The sequence below is a fragment of the Myxine glutinosa genome, chromosome 4, assembly GCF_964187855.1.
Source record: "Myxine glutinosa chromosome 4, kmMyxGlut1.1, whole genome shotgun sequence".
NCBI classification, from domain to species: domain Eukaryota; kingdom Metazoa; phylum Chordata; class Myxini; order Myxiniformes; family Myxinidae; genus Myxine; species Myxine glutinosa.
The window spans coordinates 191,362,117-191,382,362 of record NC_136264.1 but is presented as its reverse complement, the minus strand read 5'-3'; the positions used below and the strand labels follow the sequence as shown (position 1 = coordinate 191,382,362).

Here is a 20,246-nt window from a genome sequence, read left to right as displayed (position 1 = left end):
ATCCTAACCCTCCCGGGCTAGTTTTCACTGCCAAACCCCATAACCTAGTGCTCCTTTGCCCCCCGTTGTGAGGGATGACAGAGTTGCCATCCCACCACATCGGGGACGTTCCACTACCAATTTTGCTCACCAAATTTCAGCCAATCAAAAATTTGCCAATCACTCTACCAATTCTACTCACTATTCTAAATTTCGTATCAAATCACTATCACTATCACCATCATCACAGTCCACTCACTCGTGCCTCTCGGTGCGCCAATTCACTTCCACAGCCCGGCTTCGTAAAGCCGAGCAATGAATGCGGGTTGTTTGGTGCCGGCGGCTGGATACGTCCGGCACTCGGTGCAGGGAAGGACGCTTACCCGGGCCGAGATCCCATGCACCACCTCGGCACGGAGCCATCCCATGGCCCGATCTCGACCTGCCGGAACGTCTCAACAAAAAGGGGTCGCCATGACGACCCTTCCTATCGGGCTGCCCGCTCCGCCTAGTGGAGCACGGATGCGGCCGTTCCAAGCGCGGCCCAGCGTGGATCACGTACGGCGGTCCTTTCGAACCCGCCGTGGTTTGGATCCCCGCTGGTCCTCGCGGCACGCGAAACCCGGCACGCACCGAGGGCCCGATTCGGCTATAAGTCGCTCTAACCTCTAACCCGGTTACCGTCGATGCTTCACTTGCATGCTTACACCCCGCAGCCCGTTCCTTGCTCATACATCCAGCTGTTCCCATGCTCCTCGTCATTGCACCTTCTCTTACACACCCAGGTACACTCATTCCGCTCACAGACTTGGTCACACACCTGACCACCGAACACCTTGGCACACACTCGTCGTTCGCACACCTTACCAACAAACCTCTTCGCGCCCCCTCCTCGGTCATCTCCTCTGTGACAATCACAGGTGTGCTCTCACTCGCACACCCAACCACGTGCCTCACTACTAATTCCAGCGTGCATTCCCATACACGCTCTACTAATACCATTCCAGGTGTGCTTCCTTCCATTCCAGGTGTACATCCTCTCGCACCTGTCACAACCAACTCACGCTCCGTGTCATTCGTACTACTCTCACCTCCACTCTTGACAACGCACTCACTCTTACTCTCGACAGCGCACTCTTTCCTCATGCACCTGTTCGTTACACACCTTTCTCACGCACACTCTTCTGTTACTTCCTCCGTAACACTCACCACAGGCGTGCACTTTCTTGTTACATCCTCTGTAACACTTCTCACTACGGGTGTGCATTCTCCCTCACTCTTGACAGCGCACTCTTTCCCCATGCACCCGTCCGTTACACACCTTTCTCACGCATCCTCCTGCGCACACTCTTCCGTTACTTCCTCCGTAACACTCACCACAGGTGTACAGGTGTACCTGTCGCACACTTCACCAACGGCCTCTCACGAACACCCGGATCCAAATCAACCCCCAAGCCGACTGAAGCTTTCCTCACATCATGTACATTTCCGCGTATATCGCCACTCACCTTGGCACCTCGTCTCCGCACCTCCTCTGCCACCTGCAAACTCTTTATTTGGTTAGTGAGCACATAATCACGATTTGAGCACATAATCACGATTTGAGCACCGACCTTGTACATATTCCATCACCTCCTGTATTTCTCTCTTAGTTTCTGTCCGTCTCTTCTTAATTTCACTCACCCCCTCTTCCACCTCCTTTATCTTTTGCTTCACCTCTTTTATTTCCCGGTGCATCTCCTCAAGTTCGTCCTCTAAGGCTATTTTGACCGTCTCTATGTGCGTCCTCACCTGCCGGTCCTTCGTCTCCATTACCTCTGTCACCTCTTCCAACCTCGTTGTCAGTCCCTCACGTACCATCTGACATTGCCTCTGTGTCGCTATTAAGTCATTTTTAATGTCATTTTGTGTCGCTTTTAACCCTCCTAGTACCGCAGTGTTCCTTTGAACCTGCTCCACTAACTCCGTCTGTCCCACCATCAGCTGTTCCACCCCCCTCGTCAGACCCTCTATTCCCCCTTGTAACCTCGCCGTATTATTCCTCACCTCTTTCTCCATATGCTTTTCACCTCGCTTTACCTCCTCGCGTACCCCCGAGACCTCCTCACTTACACCTCGTCGTATCTCCTCTTTCATCTCCTCCCTCTCTTTTGTAGATGCCACCCTCATCTGTCCAAATTCATCCCTCTGAGCATCCAGTTTGGTTTCTACCCCGATTTTCACCTCCTCTATCTGCTCTCCCATTTGTTTAATTTCTCAGGCGGATTGCTCCCCTATTTCCCGCAATTTGCCTTCCATCCTATTTTCTAACCCCATTAACCCCTTTTTCACCTCCTTTATCCCGTTGTCTAACCCCTCAAATTTGTCGTCTAACTTCCCAAATTTCTTGTCTAATCCCTTAAAATTATTGTCTAACTCCTCACCGGTACCCCTCGCTTCGTCCCTCATTACCCCCAATTGCTCACTCTGAGCCCTCGCTTCGTCCCTTATTTGCTCACCCATTTTGGCTTCCAATCGCTCACTCTGAGCCCTCGCTTCGTCCCTTATTTGCTCACCCATTTTGGCTTCCAATCGCTCACTATTCTTGTCCATAAGGGCCTTCATTTGTATCATAAAAAGGTTCAAATCCACCGGTGGCGCTGCTACGGTCACGGGCGCGGCAAAATTTGGTGCCGCTACACCCACGTGCGCGAGGACGCCATTTTGCGCGCCTGAAACCTCCTCAACCACCTCCTCCATATACATTTCCCTGAGGTCCTGGGTCGATTCTACCCCGTCTATCTCTCCCACCGGCATCCCGTCGCCTTGACCAGCCATGGCGCGATTTCAAAATTCGGGTTTTGTAAAACAAAACCAATTTTGGTACTTTGTAATTTTGAGCACGTTAAACGCTTCAGGTCCGAATCCGACACACCTGACACCAATTGTTACGGTAATTGTACAATTGTGTCCAAAATTTGGGCTAAATGAATTTAGTCCCAGGTCCGAATCCGACACTCCTGACACCAATTGTTACGGTCCGCGGTTAAGGATGTTGTTTGCCGAGCGAAGGCACCGCGACCTAACAGTTTCCCCGATTCACCCGATTCACCCAGACGTTGGCCGTATCGTGCCACAGCTATTCAATATTGAAACCTCTAAAGCGACCGAATGTAAAGAGGAAGAAGAAGAAGACGCACGGAGGAATAACAGGTTTTATTAATTATTTTCACAAGCCAAAGCAAAGAGAGCAGTTGGTTATACGTATACAGAAAATGGAAGGAGCAGGCACACAGTGAAATCTTTAGCTTACCTATACAAGCTTAATTAATAAACCCCAGGACAACGTTAAAGACAGACGGACGATCACACTTACACAGGGAAATGCAGGCAGGAAGGAATGGCTTGGAGATGGGTGGCTTTTAGAGGCAAGGAAGGTTCAGCGGGTACTGGGCACGGTCGGGCCAGAAGGCACCGCCGTCAAGAAGCCGAGCTTTGGTCCCAAACTGCGCGGGCGAAGTTCCTTTCTCTGTACTGCTGCCTCGTGCGCTCCTTGCGTTGCTCCGGTCCGCTTTTCCTGCAGCGCGGCACGTTTCACGGCGGCTCGGTCACACTTGCTCGTTTCCAGCGCATCTCCTGGACCCATCTCCGTAAAAGCTCATCTCGTATCTCCTTTTGGGAGCGTCCCGCGGCGGGTTATATAGGCCCCGCCCTTAACCCTTTGCGAACCTCCCCCAAACGTTCTCTCTCCGCCCTCTCAAGCCAAACCCCTCGTTCTGGGTTGGATGAGCGGGGCCGACTTACTCCTCCCCTCTATGACGAGGTGGAGACCCGCCTTTCTTCTTCGGCGTTACCTCGTGCGTAATGGAGTCAAATGCAGCAAAGTGGACGGCAGATGGAAATGCAGCAAAGTGCCTAAAGAGGCAATTGCAGCAAAGTGGCGAACCTGGCACTTGGAAGCTGCCATGGGGCGTCAGAGGGCCTACTCTTATTTAATTCGGTGCAATGAAGAGTCAAACTCGTGGGAAACACATCCTTAGCCTACACAGAGAATAAGGGACTAACTATTTAAAAGGATATATCGTGTCCTGTGTGTAGGTTTATGGAATTAACTAAGAGGACGAGCTGCGACCATTCTTTACATTACGAGGGTCAGTTACACACAACAAAACCATACTTTTCACATTCGTTACACTTTCTCAAAATTGTTACACTTCTCAAATCCGTTACACTTCTCAAATTCGTTACAATATATATATGTGTATATATATATATATATATATATATATATATATATATATATATATATATATATATATATATATATATATATAATAAAAGGCAGTGTCCATCTGTCCGTTTGTCCGTCTGTCTCCTCCATAACCCCAAAACCATGAAATATAATCGCTCCAAACTTTGCATGCATACACCTGGACCTCCAACAGATTGCAATGATAGAAACTGGGTGTTTGGGTATGTTGGAGCACCCTCTTTGAAGATGATTAACGAGGTGCTCATAAGAGTTGTTAGTTTTTTAGTTGTGATGAGCGTATGAGAGGACCGCGTTGTTGTTCTTGTTGTTGTGGTGCCTTTTTGAATAGCGCATGTGCCTACACTCAGACGTGCGTTGGTATGAGGTAAGAACATCGCGGCCTAAAATCACGATTTGTTTGAAGAAACCAGAATAAATTTAGCAACAAAGACAACATGAATGTTTTCATATCAATCTCGTTTCACAGAACTTGACACAAATTAGGTTTAATTATTGAATAGCGCATGTGCATACACTTGGACTTCCCCTACCGACCAAGCCTGTTTCAAATGATCCCTCTGCCACCCAGAAATAACATTAATAAATAACATTAATGAATTAACATTAACAGAAATAACATTCACATCCATACATTATATGTCATCAGTTGATGAAGCATGTTGCGTCGCAAAACAATGGACAAGACCAGAACTGAAAGACAAAAAGATGCTAGTGCATGCGTACAATTTAATGACTGGTCGAATTTGGTACTGCATATTGCAACGGATATCCTCATGATTCTACACGTCGCAGCTGGTGACAACACTGTGGTCATTTTTCTCTTGTTAGTCTCCATATTTCTTTGGTTTGCAGTGGAACAAAACAAAAAAAGCTGAAAAAATTATTAAATCTTAGATTATACCACACAGAAATCCTAAAATGGCCCAGACAATATTATTGGCACCATTTATAAGTTGTCAAAAATAATTACATTTCAAGCAGGTAATTCTCCTTTACTATGGAATTGAACTCACCTGTGGTGAGTTGCAGGTGCCTGCAATATAAAAATCACTCATTCAACCAGTTTGAATAGAGAAAAGGAGTAATTCTGCTGTTTTGTGTCACTGTGTGTACCGCAATGAGCATAGAGAAAAGAAAGAAAACCAGAGTCTTGTCTGAGGAGCTCAGACAAAAGACTGTAGCCAAGCAGGAACAATCTCAAGGCTAAAAGTCCATCTCCAGAGACCTTGATGTTCCAGTGTCCAATATATGCAATGTTGTCAGGAAGTTTAAGGCCCATGGCACTGTAGCCAAACTTCCTGGACAAAGTGATGGATCCCCGCACTTCCCACATATATATATGGTATACATATATATACTGTATATATATACAGTCATCCCTCGTTTATCACGGGGGTTACGTTCCAGAACCCCCCGCGATAGGTGAAAATCCACGAAGTAGAAACCATATATTTATTTTATTATTTTTATATATTTTAAGCCTTTAAAAACCCTTCCCATACTCTTATAAACCTTTCCCACGCTCTTATAAACCCTTTCTACACTCTTAAACACACTTTTGAGACCCATCCTTAGTCCTTACGTATTGGAAAAATATTTGTACGTGTATATATAGCTGTACAGTACATTGATGCAAGTTCTTTTATAATTGCAATTAATTAACAAACAAACATACACATATGATCATGGAACTACACAAGTACAGTACAACAAAGTATTTACATTGATGCAAATTGTGTTTTTGAAAGCAAAAGGCAATAATTGACAAAAGTGCCTTTAATCAAACCTGAGGCCTAAGCATAAAGAAGTCTTCATGAGCTATTCAAAATATAGATGATGATTAATTTTGAAAATTAATAAGAAATGCATTAGCTTCCTCTTGCATATGCAGCAGCTTCCTGATGGTTAATTTGTAGGAAGCAGTGGGGGGTGGAGAGGAGGTGAGGGTGGTTATTCCTGATCTGATGCAGTGATGAAGCAGATATCTCATCTGTATCAAAAGGTAATGACCGAAAAATCCCATCCTCCACAACCTCGGTCATTCATGTTACTCAGCGACTTAATTTAATTGCAGCTTTAGACAACATCATCGAAATCGTCATCATGATCATGTGTCTCTAAGTTGTAAACATAAGTTATTGTAAATTAGAGGTTACCCAAAGTATGATGACTCTTAAAACCATATTGAGCATTAAACTGCAGGACACAGTTTGACATCAACCTTGCAAATTACTTAAAGTAGCGAAGAACCGTCCAAGAACCCTCCTTACAGATGGGTTAATTACCCCCAGAATCATGGACAAGTTAATTACCCCCAGAATACGGGACTTTCAAAATGCGCGATTCTTTGTCTACTCATTTATAATGCGTATTTTATTTCGATTTACTGTAATATTCTTTTAATATAGGTTTTAATTAATGTGTTATATTTTTATTTTTATTATTATTTTAGGCTAGAAAATGCTTATTTTACCGCAAAAATAATTAAAATCTAAAAAAATAAAAATACCTATAGGCCGCAGAATCCTGCGATATAATGAAAAATCCGATATATAATTTTACATATACTAGCGAGAAAAACCCGCGATGTACCGAAGCCGCGAAAAGTGAAGCGCGATATAGCGAGGGATTACTGTATATATATATATATATATATATATATATATATATATATATATATATATATATATATATATATATATATATATATATATATATATACAGACTTGGCATTTAATATGGAATATTTTTTTTGTCTTGACTTGGGTTTACTTTCTGAACTCGGTATATCAATCTGGTGAGTTTCTTTTACGCTTCGGTGACTTCTTTGTTAAAAGAACCATGTCACTGATTGTCTGTGGCAGCAAGAAGTCAAAAACAGGATTATATCACAGGTGGCGTGACAAAATGTACGGACAGGTACATTTGACGATTGGCTTCACAATCGGGTATATAAGGGTTGTTGCGTTCTGTATTAGTGGAAAACTAATACAAAGTTTCCTTTGCACATACAAAGCTGCACATCTACAAAAGTTATTGCCGCTTCCCCTGGAGATGGTCCGTCAACTCGACAATGCTGTTTGTCATTTAGTGGTGGCTTTACGAAATTCCGGCATGAAACAGCGTGCTATTGCTCGGCAGTATGGCATCACTCAAGGTCAGGTGTCAAAGATCCTGAAACGAAATGCTCAGAGGGGTGTCCCTACTCCAATACCGAGGTCAGGACGTCCCCGCAGAACCACAAGGAGGGATGATTGCCAGCTGCACCGGTTAGTCCGCAATGGCTGTACCAAGTCAGCTAATCGGCTTAGGGCTGAGTGGCAGCAACTGACAAATGTGCCTGTATCCAGAAGGCTAGTCAACCAATGACTGGTTCAAGCAGGCTATCGTGCCAGGCATCCCCTGAGAAAGCCACGCCTGACCAGACAACACCGCCAGCGCTGATTGCAGTGGGCCAGAGAGCACCGTCAATGGCAGCCAGGACACTGGAATCACGTGATCTTCAGTGACGAGTCTAGATTTCTGGTCTATCGTCAAGATGGCCGCGTCCGAGTGCGCAGGCAAGTGCCTGAAGCCTACAACAAAGATTGTATAGTGCCAAGAGTCCAAGCTGGAGGTGGTGGGGTGACCGTTTGGGCTGCTTTTCATGCAGGGGGCAAAACTGACCTGGTTGTTCTGAATGGAAACCTGAACCAGTTCAAGTACAGGGCCATTCTGAAAGAAACATTGCTTCCATTTGCTCGTGCAGCCTTTTGAGGAAACTTTGTCTTCCAAGATGACAATGCACGGCCTCATCGTGCTCGCATGATCCAACACTTTCTTGCTGACCGTGGTGTAGAGCATATAGAGTGGCCTGCCATGTCCCCGGATATGAATCCGATAGAGAACTTGTGGGCAGAATTAACGCGTCAAATCGACCACTTGGACCAGCAGCCGACCTCTGTGCGTGAATTGCAGCAGGCTATTGTCACTGCATGGCAAGCGATTCCTGTCCAAACCTTGGCAAATCTCATGAACAGCATGCCTCAACGTGTACGTGCTCTCCTGAATGCTCGTGGGGGATACACGAAGTACTGAACTGTAATATTACTGTCCGTAATCCCAGTTTTAATTTAACTTTTGTTTTTGTTAAAAAAATTTTTGGCTAATGTGCAAAATAAAGAGATACTTCTGGAAAACGCACAGAAGTTTAACACAGTACTGTCCGTGAATTGAGTTCGATATCAGTTTACATCACTTTCAAGGATCAATTTATTTGTTTCGAAATGTCAAATGTGGTTTTTGTTTATTTTAAAGGTCACATTAACAAAATCTCGAAAAATTTCAACATAATTCCAATGAACTTTTTGTTCTAAGTCATCTTGAAAAGTAAGTTCACCCCGCAAAAAAAATATTCCATATTAAATGCCAAGTCTGTGTGTATATATATATATATATATATATATATATATATATATATATATATATATATATATATATATATATATATATATATGTATATATATATATATATGTATATATATATATATATATATATATATATATATATATATACAATATATATATATATATATATATATATATATATATATATATATATATATATATATATATATATATATATATATATATATATATATATATATATATATATCTATCTATAATTCCAGTAATCTCTGTCTGTCTGTCTGTACGTTTGTTTGTCTGTGACCGCTGTTTCTCGACAACCACGGGTCCGATATACTTTTAACTTGCCAGGTATATTGCTGGGGACCCGAGGATGTGCCTTTTCAAGGTTTCATATTAATCGGACAATTACTTACCGAGCTATGTCCAAAAAACGATTCAACCAATCAGAGAGCAGCGAACGATCGCGTGTGCCGAACGTGGCGGGCACACTCTGCCTCGGATGGCACATTTGAGAGCGTATTCATTTATTTCACGTTTGCAAACTATGTTGGCGTTAAACTATGTTTTACAACTAATAAAAACGAATTTGCGATTCATTCGCTTTCCTGCGCGTTTGTGCACGCGATGGCGATTTCTTTACCAAACTCCGGAAGCCGTTCGCTTTGGACCAAACCATTGCATGTAAATAGAGGGGGGGGATTGTCACCACTCGCAAGCCGTTCGCTTTGGACCAAACCATTTCATGTAAATAGAGGGGGGGGGATATAATTTTAGATATAGATATAGTACGGGCATGCCCTAGTCTATCTATAATTCCAGTAATCTCTGTCTGTCTGTCTGTACGTCTGTACGTTTGTTTGTCTGTGACCGCTGTTTCTCGACAACCACGGGTCCGATATACTTTTAACTTGCCAGGTATATTGCTGGGGACCCGAGGATGTGCCTTTTCAAGGTTTCATATTAATCGGACAATTACTTACCGAGCTATGTCCAAAAAACGATTCAACCAATCAGAGAGCAGCGAACGATCGCGTGTGCCGAACGTGGCGGGCACACTCTGCCTCGGATGGCACATTTGAGAGCGTATTCATTTATTTCACGTTTGCAAACTATGTTGGCGTTAAACTATGTTTTACAACTAATAAAAACGAATTTGCGTTTCATTCGCTTTCCTGCGCGTTTGTGCACGCGATGGCGATTTCTTTACCAAACTCCGGAAGCCGTTCGCTTTGGACCAAACCATTGCATGTAAATAGAGGGGGGGGATTGTCACCACTCGCAAGACGTTCGCTTTGGACCAAACCATTTCATGTAAATAGAGGGGGCGGGGGGGGATATAATTTTAGATATAGATATAGTACGGGCATGCCCTAGTATATATAACTGTGAGAAATAGTAGAAACTCCACAGTACGAGCAGGGCGTCTCATTTGCATTGAATAAATAATCGGGAGATTGAATAAGACGCGGACGTAGCTTCAGGGCTTCGATCTTTAATTCGACAAGCTTTCGACCAACAAAGGTCTTTCCCTGAGTCTACAAAAACAGCAGGCATGTATATCAGTCAAGTATGTGTAGTGATATGTGGGTAAGATGTGTGATATGTGTAGAAAATGCATACAGAAGGAAGAGCCACGCCAAAGCTCACTCACCGGCCCCAAGTTCAACGGAAGTGAAGCGCAGCTTACAGTTACGGTTTGCGTTACATTTCCGGTGCACGTGCATATACAAATATAGGGATACATACATACATAAACATACAAGCATATATTCATATGCCATTTATATTCATATAATATATTTATATATTTATATAAATGACATACAAAGGTAGAATGAATGAATGATGAATGAATGAATGAATGAATGAATGAATGAATGGGTTACGGTTAACAATTTGATTGGGTTGATGTAGGAACATGCTTTAGTCATCAAAATTTATGCCATGAGGGATTTTTGTCCGAAGTTTGTGTATCCAAAAGGACTCACGTTTCAGAATCGTGGTGTGTGATCGATTTGTGATTGATTCAATGGCAGAGATCTGAATGTCATTTATAGAGTGATCCGGTTGATTGAAGTGTATCGTGTAAGGTAGAGATTTGCCCTGACTGGTGTGGAAGTTATTGATTTCTGACCGGGTGTTATTAAATCGTGTGTAGAGTGTATTCTCAGTTTTTCCAACATATTGTTTGTTGCACTTTTGGCAAGTGATTAGGTATATGACCCATGTAGATTTGCAGTTCATATAGGAGGTGATGGGGAATTTTTGTCCAGTGCTAGAACTACAAAATTTGTTTCCTTCTAGTAAATGTTTGTGAATAATGCATTTGTTTGCTGTGCATTTATAGAAGCCAGGGATCCTAGTTTCTTTGTTGTGGGGCTGTGGGTGCTTTGCTTTTACCAAGAGGTCCCTGAGTGTCCGACCACGTCGAAATGATGTCAGTGGAGGTTGAGGAAATGTGGTGCTGAGTGTTTCTGATTGATGGAGGAGAGGAAGGGCCTTATTCAGAATACTTGGCAATTGGGATGAGGTAGCAGACAGAGTAGGTGGTTACCAGTGGGACACGGTTAGTTGCAGGTTTGGGTTTGTAAGTCAGAAGGTCTGCTCTCGGTATGTGTTTTGCTCGGGTTATTGCTTCTTGCACAGAGTGAGGGTCATAGTTTCTTGCAATGAAGTGTGTTTCTAATTGGCAGAGAGAAGTTTCTTCTGCCATTTTTGTTGAGCAAATGCGTCTTACTCTGAGTGCTTGACTGTATGCAACTTGACTGCAATTGTATGTTTAGGATGAGATGAAGAAGGGAGAAGGTAAGAGTGAGTGTCTGTTGGTTTGGTGTATAGTTCTGTTTCGAGTCTGTTATTTTGAAGCGTGAGTGGTCGGACAAGGTCGGACACTCAGGGACCTCTTGGTAAAAGCAAAGCACCCACAGCCCCACAACAAAGAAACTAGGATCCCTGGCTTCTATAAATGCACAGCAAAAAAATGTATTATTCACAAGCATTTACTAGAAGGAAACAAATTTTGTAGTTCTAGCACTGGACAAAAATTCCCCATCACCTCCTATATGAACTGCAAATCTACATGGGTCATATACCTAATCACTTGCCAAAAGTGCAACAAACAATATGTTGGAAAAACTGAGAATACACTCTACACACGATTTAATAACACCCGGTCAGAAATCAATAACTTCCACACCAGTCAGGGCAAATCTCTACCTTACACGATACACTTCAATCAACCGGATCACTCTATAAATGACATTCAGATCACTGCCATTGAATCAATCACAAATCGATCACACACCACGATTCTGAAACGTGAGTCCTTTTGGATACATAAACCTCGGACAAAAATCCCTCATGGCATAAATTTTGATGATTAAAGCATGTTCCTACATCAACCCAATCAAATTGTTAACCGTAACCCATTCATTCATTCATTCATTCATTCACCCATTCATTCATTCTACCTTTGTATGTCATTTATATAAATATATAAATATATTATATGAATATAAATGGCATATGAATATATGCTTGTATGTTTATGTATGTATGTATCCCTATATTTGTATATGCACGTGCACCGGAAATGTAACGCAAACCGTAACTGTAAGCTGCGCTTCACTTCCGTTGAACTTGGGGCCGGTGAGTGAGCTTTGGCGTGGTTCTTCCTTCTGTATGCATTTTCTACACATATCACACATCTTACCCACATATCACTACACATACTTGACTGATATACATCCCTGCTGTTTTTGTAGACTCAGAAGCAGACCTTTGTTGGTCGAAAGCTTGTCGAATTAAAGATCGAAGCCCTGAAGCTACGTCCGCGTCTTATTCAATCTCCCGATTATATATATATATATATATATATATATATATATATATATATATATATATATATATATATATATATATATATATATATATATATATACACACACACACATATATACATACACATATATGTATAATGTATATGTATATACAGTCACGTGAAAAAGTAAGTACACCCCATGTAAAGTTTTGACTTTTTCAACATATTTCAACATACAGCTATTTGATCTTCATTTCAACAATATTGATAGATAAAGGTAATATAATATAACAAATATCATGAAACATTTACATTTTGTAGTCCATTGTATAATTTAAATAAACATAAATGCAAATTTCGCATGTGGGAAAAGTAAGTCCACCCTTGGCTCGAATAGGTGGAATTGTCCCCTTTGGCAGAAACAACCTCAAGTAGGCGTTTCTTATAACTGTCTACCAGTCTCTGACATCGACTGGGAGAAATTTTTGCCCACTCCTCCATGCAGAATTCTTTCAGCTGTGCGAAGTTTGAGGGGTTTCTTGCATGCACAGCTCGTTTCAAATCCCCCCACAACATCTCGATGGGATTTAGATCCGGGCTTTGACTTGGCCATTCCAGAACCCTCCATTTCTTTCTTTTCAGCCATTCCTTGGTGGATTTACTGGTATGTTTAGGGTCATTGTCTTGCAAAGTCCACCTGAGGTTGAGCTTCAACTTTCCGACAGATGGCCTCACATTATCCTCAAGCACCCTCTGGTACAATGAAGAATTCATAGTGGATTCTATGATGGTGAGCTGCCCAGGCCCTGATGCAGCAAAGCTGCCCCAAACCATAATATTTACACCACCATGCTTTACAGTTGGTATCAGGTTCTTGTGGTCAAATGCTGTCTTTGGTTTTTGCCAAACATGTCTTCTGGTACTGTGGCCAAATAGCTCTACCTTTGACTCATCTGTCCAGAGCACATTGTTCCAGAAGTGCTGGTCTTTGCCGAGGTGTTCATTGGCAAACTTTAGTCTTGCCCTGATGTTCTTTCTGGACAGCAAAGGTTTCCTCCTGGCACACCTCCCATGTTGATCAAATTTGTGCAGCCTCTTTCTAATGGTAGACTCGTGCACTTTGATATCAACAGTGGCAAGAGCTACCTGTAGGTCCCGTAGTGACATTCTGGGGTTCTTAGATACCTCTTTCAGCATCTTGCGGTCTGCTCTCTGGCTGAACTTGCTGGGGCGGCCTGGCCTAAACAAGTTGGCAGTTGTTTGGAATCTTCTCCACTTGTAGATGATCTTCCGGACAGTCGAATGATTGATTTCAAATTGTTTGGAGATGTTTTTAAATCCCTTCCCAGACTCGTGGGCATCTATATCCTTCGTTCTGAAGGCCTCAGAGAGCTCTTTTGATCTGGGCATGGTGACGCCGCACACTTCAACAACAAAGAGCAAACCAAACTAAATGTCTGAGGTTTACATAAGACAGAGTCCTCCAAGATCCTCTCTAACGATGTTCTAATCATTTGCATCTGAACTGGTGCACCTGATTCTAATTTTCAGTATTTGTAGTAGTGATAAATGTAGGGGTGTACTTACTTTTTCCACATGCGAAATTTGCATTTATGTTTATTTAAATTATACAATGGACTACAAAATGTAAATGTTTCATGATATTTGTTATATTATATCACCTTTATCTATCAATATTGTTGAAATGAAGATCAAATAGCTGTATGTTGAAATATGTCAAAAAGTCAAAACTTTACATGGGGTGTACTTACTTTTTCACGTGATTGTATATATGTATATTTACGAGGGTTGCCCAAAAAGTTTTGCAACACTTTTATACTTCAGTCGAAATCAACCGGAAATGTCTACAACTTATTCTGTGGTTCATTTTCAATGTCCCGCTTACTACTGCAGCGCCGCGGAACAATACGTTTTCTAGCGCATGCGCAGGGATTCGTTAAAATGGTGCTGTGTGGGGATGAGCGTTTTAAACAACGGCCTGTTATTGAATTTCTTCTGGCCGAGAAGGAATCAGTAACGAACATTCACAAGCGGTTATAAAATGTATACGGAGTCAATGCTGGTGATAAAATCACTGTTGGTCGTTGGGCTTCACTAATTGTGGGTTCTGAGAAAGGCCAAGCGCTCAGTGACACACCTCACTCTGGCCGGCCAACAACAGTAGTCACTCCGGCGTTGCTTCAACGTGCTGATGAACTCACTTGGAAGGACGGACAGATTACAACCAGAAGGCTTGCAACTGAGCTCTCAGTATCCACGGGAAGTGTGAACAACATTATTGATGCCTTAGGATATTCAAAAGTGTGTGCACGTTGGGTTCCACAAAGCCGAATCGACGATCACAAAACTTTGCGGAAAGAGGTGTGTTCAGATTTACTCTCCCGTTACGAGTTCAGATTTGCTCTCCCGAGGCATGAAACATGGATCCATCACTTTGAACCAGAGACCAAAAGACAGTCAATGGAATGGCATCATCCAACTTCTCCCCGGAAGAAGAAGTTTAAGGTTACCCCTTCAGCAGACAAAGTCATGGCCACTGTTTTTTGGGATGCAGAAGGGGTGATTTTGGTAGACATTATGCTACGTGGTCAAACCATTAACTCAGATCTGTACATTCAAACTCTTAAAAAATTGCAGAAGCGTTTTAGGAGAGTTCAACCGCACAAAGATGTTGCTCAACTCCTTCTTCAACACGACAACGCATGACCACACACAAGTTTGAAAACACAAGAAGCAATCACAAAACTCAGATGGACTGTTCTTCCCCACCCACCCTACATCCCAGATCTTGCTCCCTCAGATTTCCACCTCTTTGGAGCCCTTAAAGATGCCATCCATGGGAAAAGTTTTGGGAGTGATGACGAGGTTAGTGAAGAAGTGACTGTGAGTGCAGGATTCAGACTGGTACAAGAAGGGGATACATGTTCTTGTTTCTCGCTGGCGCAAGGCTGTTGAAGTTGACGGAGATTATGCAGAACAATGAGGAGTGTAATAAATGCATCTAGTTATCCTATGAGTATGTTCAAATAATTATATAATAGATTACTAGCAATAAAAAATTGTGTCGCAAAACTTTTTGGGCAACCCTCGTATATATGTATATATGTTTATTTATCTATGTAAGTATGTTATATTTCGTAGCGTCAAAAGGTCCAATACCGAAAAATGCAATTACATTTAAACAGTTTTAAATGAAACTTTGTATATGGAATAAAAAGTGGGGTACGCATGAAATATGTATATATATATATATATATATTTGATCCCCAGTTCATGCCCCAGAGGGTGGAGAATTATGGTCACAGGGGTCAAAACGGGAAAAAAATAATTGAAAATTTATCTTGGCTCATTTCTGGTGGAACTTTTTGGCATCTTTTAACCTTGCTTTAGGTGGGAAGTTTTTAGGATTTGCGATTGCACACCATTGACTTTGCTCTAGTTTAATTTATTGATTTCGATTTGGAACTATTTTTCTGGTAAAATATTGCTACTATTATTGCAAAACATTTTATTTCCTTCTTGTGTTGGCATTTTTTTTTTTTTGTGAAGCATTACAGAACAGTTAATATGTTTTCTTTGTGCATGGAGCATCCCAAATAGTTTTTATCTCTTCTTTCGGTTCACTGCTCACTTTCTTCATGATACGATGTTGCTCCTCCAAATGTGATGTGATAACCAAACTCTTGGAGGTGCCATTTGCCAAGCAAGCATTGGTGCAGAAGATGCAGCCTTGGTGGGACATAGCATAGAAAAAAAAACGGAACTTTTTTTTGATTTATTCAAAAAAAAAATTGTTTTATTTATTTTAAAAAATAATTTTGATTTATTTTAAAAAAAAATTAAAAAGAAATCAAAAAAAGTTTATTTTATTTAATTTTTTTTTAACGAAACAATATTCAGAAACAGGGCTATCACCGAGTCTGAGACGCAAACTCATCCAAGAACAGTGCACATGCATCAATAAAAATGAACCTTTATCTCGACTAGAGTATGAGGTGTCCTTCACCAAAACGCTTCTCGATGTTCCATCATAAACTATGTGACAAGGTATCAGTGCTGTGGCTTCCATGACCCTCTGCCCATTATACAGGATTGGTACACTGGCTGCATGAATCTTCTGTGCTCCTGGCTGTCTGACCGCATGGAGCTGCAACTTCACGTCTCCCAGTTAAAGAATCTTATCCGCATTGTGAAGGTGTGTGGACGTATTGTGGAAAGAGGCTTCATTTATCTTATCTTTCTATAACAGCTTTCTTCACATATAAAGGCAAGTATGCCAAGTCTTATAGGCAGTGAGGCCTGACACAGGCCTCTACAAGTGGGTCCTGGGAAAGACTTCTTTGTCACGACCTATAGCTTCTGGTGACCTGTTTGGCAGAAACCAGTAAGGGATCCATTACCTGTAGATATGCACCAGAGGGAGGTGGAGGGCAGTGCTATAAAGGAGGAAAAAATTAGGGTATGGGAGTTTTGGACGAAAGAAGGAAGGGGGGTTGGAGTGGAGGTAAAGGTAGGGGAAGCAAGCGGAGTAAGAGGTGCATATGAGGGCAGAGGAGTCCACAGTTCCACCAAATTTGCATATATTAATAGATTGTTCCTATCTCTGGAATCAAATTTACTGAGGTGAGGAAGAAATTGTTATTGCACGCCCAGTTCAGGATTTTTGTATACTGAATCGAGGCTCGTGAAAGAGCTGACAACCGCGAGGGAAAGACAGCACAGGGGGACCACGAGGGAAAGACAGCACAGGGGGACCACGAGGGAAAGACAGTACAGGGGGACCGCGAGGGAAAGACAGCACAGGGGGACCACGAGGGAAAGACAGTACAGGGGGACCGCGAGGGAAAGACAGTACAGGGGGACCGCGAGGGAAAGACAGTACAGGGGGACCGTGAGGGAAAGACAGTACAGGGGGACCGCGAGGGAAAGACAGTACAGGGGGACCGTGAGGGAAAGACAGTACAGGGGGACTGCGAGGGAAAGACAGTACAGGGGGACCGCGAGGGAAAGACAGTACAGGGGGACCGCGAGGGAAAGACAGCACAGGGGGACCACGACGGAAAGACAGCACAGGGGGGACCACGACGGAAAGACAGCACAGGGGGACCACGACGGAAAGACAGCACAGGGGGACCACGAGGGAAAAGGATGGCACCTAGAAAGGTTGTTTTTTTGGACGCGAAGTCGGGGCTCATGGGAGAGCTAGAACACAGGACCTAAGATGACATGTGTGTCGTGGAGAGGGGGGGAAACACACCATCAGCTGGGTATCGAAGGACACTTGGAGGAAGAATTGGCATGGGGAGGAATTAGATCAAAGAGAGGGGGTGGAAGATACAGGAGGTGAACAATCTGGATACAAGCTCAAACTCTCAGAGGAGGAAGGGGAAAGTGGGGAAGAAACAGAAATGGGGTGAGGGAGAAAGATGGTGCTTAGGAGGATTAATGAGGGTAGAAAATACCATGAGTATGGATGGGGGATTACCTGTGATGGTGGTGCACAACCATTTTGAAGTCCTGGAGGGAAGAATGGGATTGTACAGATTGAGGAAGCTGGTTCCACAAGCAAGAGAAAAGAGGAACAAATGAGTCTAGGTATTACCTGGTCTTTTATTACCTGGTCTTGCAACTGAATACAGTTCTGCTCTTGTTTTTATGAGTTTACTTTTTTATTACCTGGTCTTTCTCTCTCTCTCTCTCTCTCCTTGTGTGTCTGTCTTTCTTCCCCATCCTATCATAGAAAATGTTCCGAGATTTCAGACTACAGGGCGTGCTTGAAAGCACTTTGAACAGCAAGACGTATGAAGCCGTGCGGAAACGCCTAATGGTGGAGGAAGCCACCGCTGCCGTGTCCAACAGCACGGGGCTACACGGCATCAGCATGAGGGACAGCGATGAAGATGAGCAATGAGGAAACCTATGGGAATTGCATGGAGTGACGAGCAGAGATGTTGTGGTAATGTAATCAGACGAAACCGCAAAGTGAACTTGTTAGACAATTTCTTGGTTGGAGTTGATGGTATAGGGACAAGAATTAAACGAGAGAATTCGTGTGCAGACAAAATGCAGTACTACACCTGACCAAGACCACATTAGACTAGACGCATCTAGAGGATCAGGAACTCAATGGAACAAGATGATGTTGAACGTGTCGATATATAGTTTGACAAGCGATGGAATTATTTGTGGACAAGAGGCACATATCTGTATAATAATGTCGCACAATGTTGGCACAATATTAGACAACATGATTGTCTTTATGCGTATTCCTGGGCCAGCGTGGTGCGTCCTTGTGGCCTCGAGGAACCACGCAGTGTTTACCCATTGGGAACGTTTTAGGAATTCAGCACAGACAGCGTAAACGTTTATTTATATGGAATAAGTTGCTTTGGACAGCGACTTGCATTGCATCGTCGAGTGTGTTCGCACTCGTCCTGGAGACACGGACAGAGAGACGAGCGATACTCGATGGCACAATACTCTTGGGGGGGGGGGGGGGGGGGGGAGAGCAAGAGAATCTGCACAACAACGCGTGCGTTGTTCATGCCTAGATCGGAACTAGCTCTCCCTGGGGTTCATCCCGAAGGATGGCGTCCAGGATCAAAACCACGCCCTGGTGCGGAAATTGGAACCGCTTCTCCCGAACCGAAAAAGCGCGCACAACACAAGCCGGTTTTGGGTGGAGCACCGAAATCCGTCCCGGAAGCTCCAGCATGTGGAAGGAGCGTTTCCAAAGTGGGGACCTTTAAAAATGGCCGCTGTTCATATCGGAATAACATGAGGAATATCTCATGGCAGCCCGGCTGTTTAAGCTCTCAAGTGTCCCACTTGGTGCGCCATTGGAAGCGATTACTTATGTAAAGTGACGCGTTGCTCTGCACATACCCAGAGTAATTTTGCCGGAGCGCACGGGATGCACTAATTGGGACATGAGATGCGCCGACCCGCTCCCATCACGCACCGACGAGCGTTAACGACCAGGGTAACATTGCTGGCGCGTTCGCCTGTAAATTAAACGGTCGCCTTCAATTACCCTCACCTCCTCCTCCTCCATTTGCTCCTCTCGGCGAGCGAGTACCGAACGCAGAGGGATGCCGTTTCTGTCCCGTTCTTTCCTGTCCCTCCGGTCACCCCTTGCGCTCCAGCAACTCGTCCGTGTCGCGCGCGTTGTCTTAGCCGTGTCCAACGCTTGTACACTTGTTGGCTTCGTCTTGTCGTCTTCACCAAATCTCTCCCATCATATCCCTGGAAATTCCATAAAAACAAATCCTCCCCAAACTTCCATCCTCCAAATTCTTCCTGCAGCTCTGTCGTTCCCTCCTCCTCTTGTTCTGTGGTGGTCATACTGTGAGGTTCGTGTACCATAATACCCAGGAGGCAGAACCTACCCATGTGCAGCTACACCCTGTCCTGTGCGCATTTCTCCAAGGACGTCAATAAAAAGCAGAAAAGATGGATTTTTTTGGCGGTTTGCAATTTTTTGGTCAAATAGTGGATGCGATATCTTGGGGTCACTCACTCCATGATGGTTTATAACTATATATATACACAAAGAATTAAGTTAAGCACCCCCCCGTTTTTTTACAACCTCGCACATTACAAGTTTGTTGTCGTCAAAACAGTGTAATATACCCATGATATTGCTATATTTTCTGGAGAAGTGATATTATGGTCACATAAAAACATAACAATCATGCCGTTTTCAATATTTTATTCTGAATAATTTAAGGTGAAATTTTTTGGGAATTTTAGGCATATTTTCAC

General features: G+C 43.2%; 1 protein-coding gene across 1 annotated transcript in view; it reads left to right on the top strand.

Moving 5' to 3' along the window:
• The window catches only part of CADPS (calcium dependent secretion activator), a 434,176-nt gene extending 415,195 nt beyond the window's left edge, over positions 1–18,981 (top strand). Inside the window, exons 28-29 of the mRNA XM_078776828.1 lie at positions 16,573–16,677; positions 18,223–18,981. Of these exons, the coding sequence (XP_078632954.1) occupies positions 16,573–16,677; positions 18,223–18,393 (276 nt within the window). The 3' untranslated portion in view covers positions 18,394–18,981. The remainder of the gene's footprint in view (positions 1–16,572; positions 16,678–18,222) is intronic.
• The last annotated feature ends 1,265 nt before the right edge of the window (positions 18,982–20,246 follow it).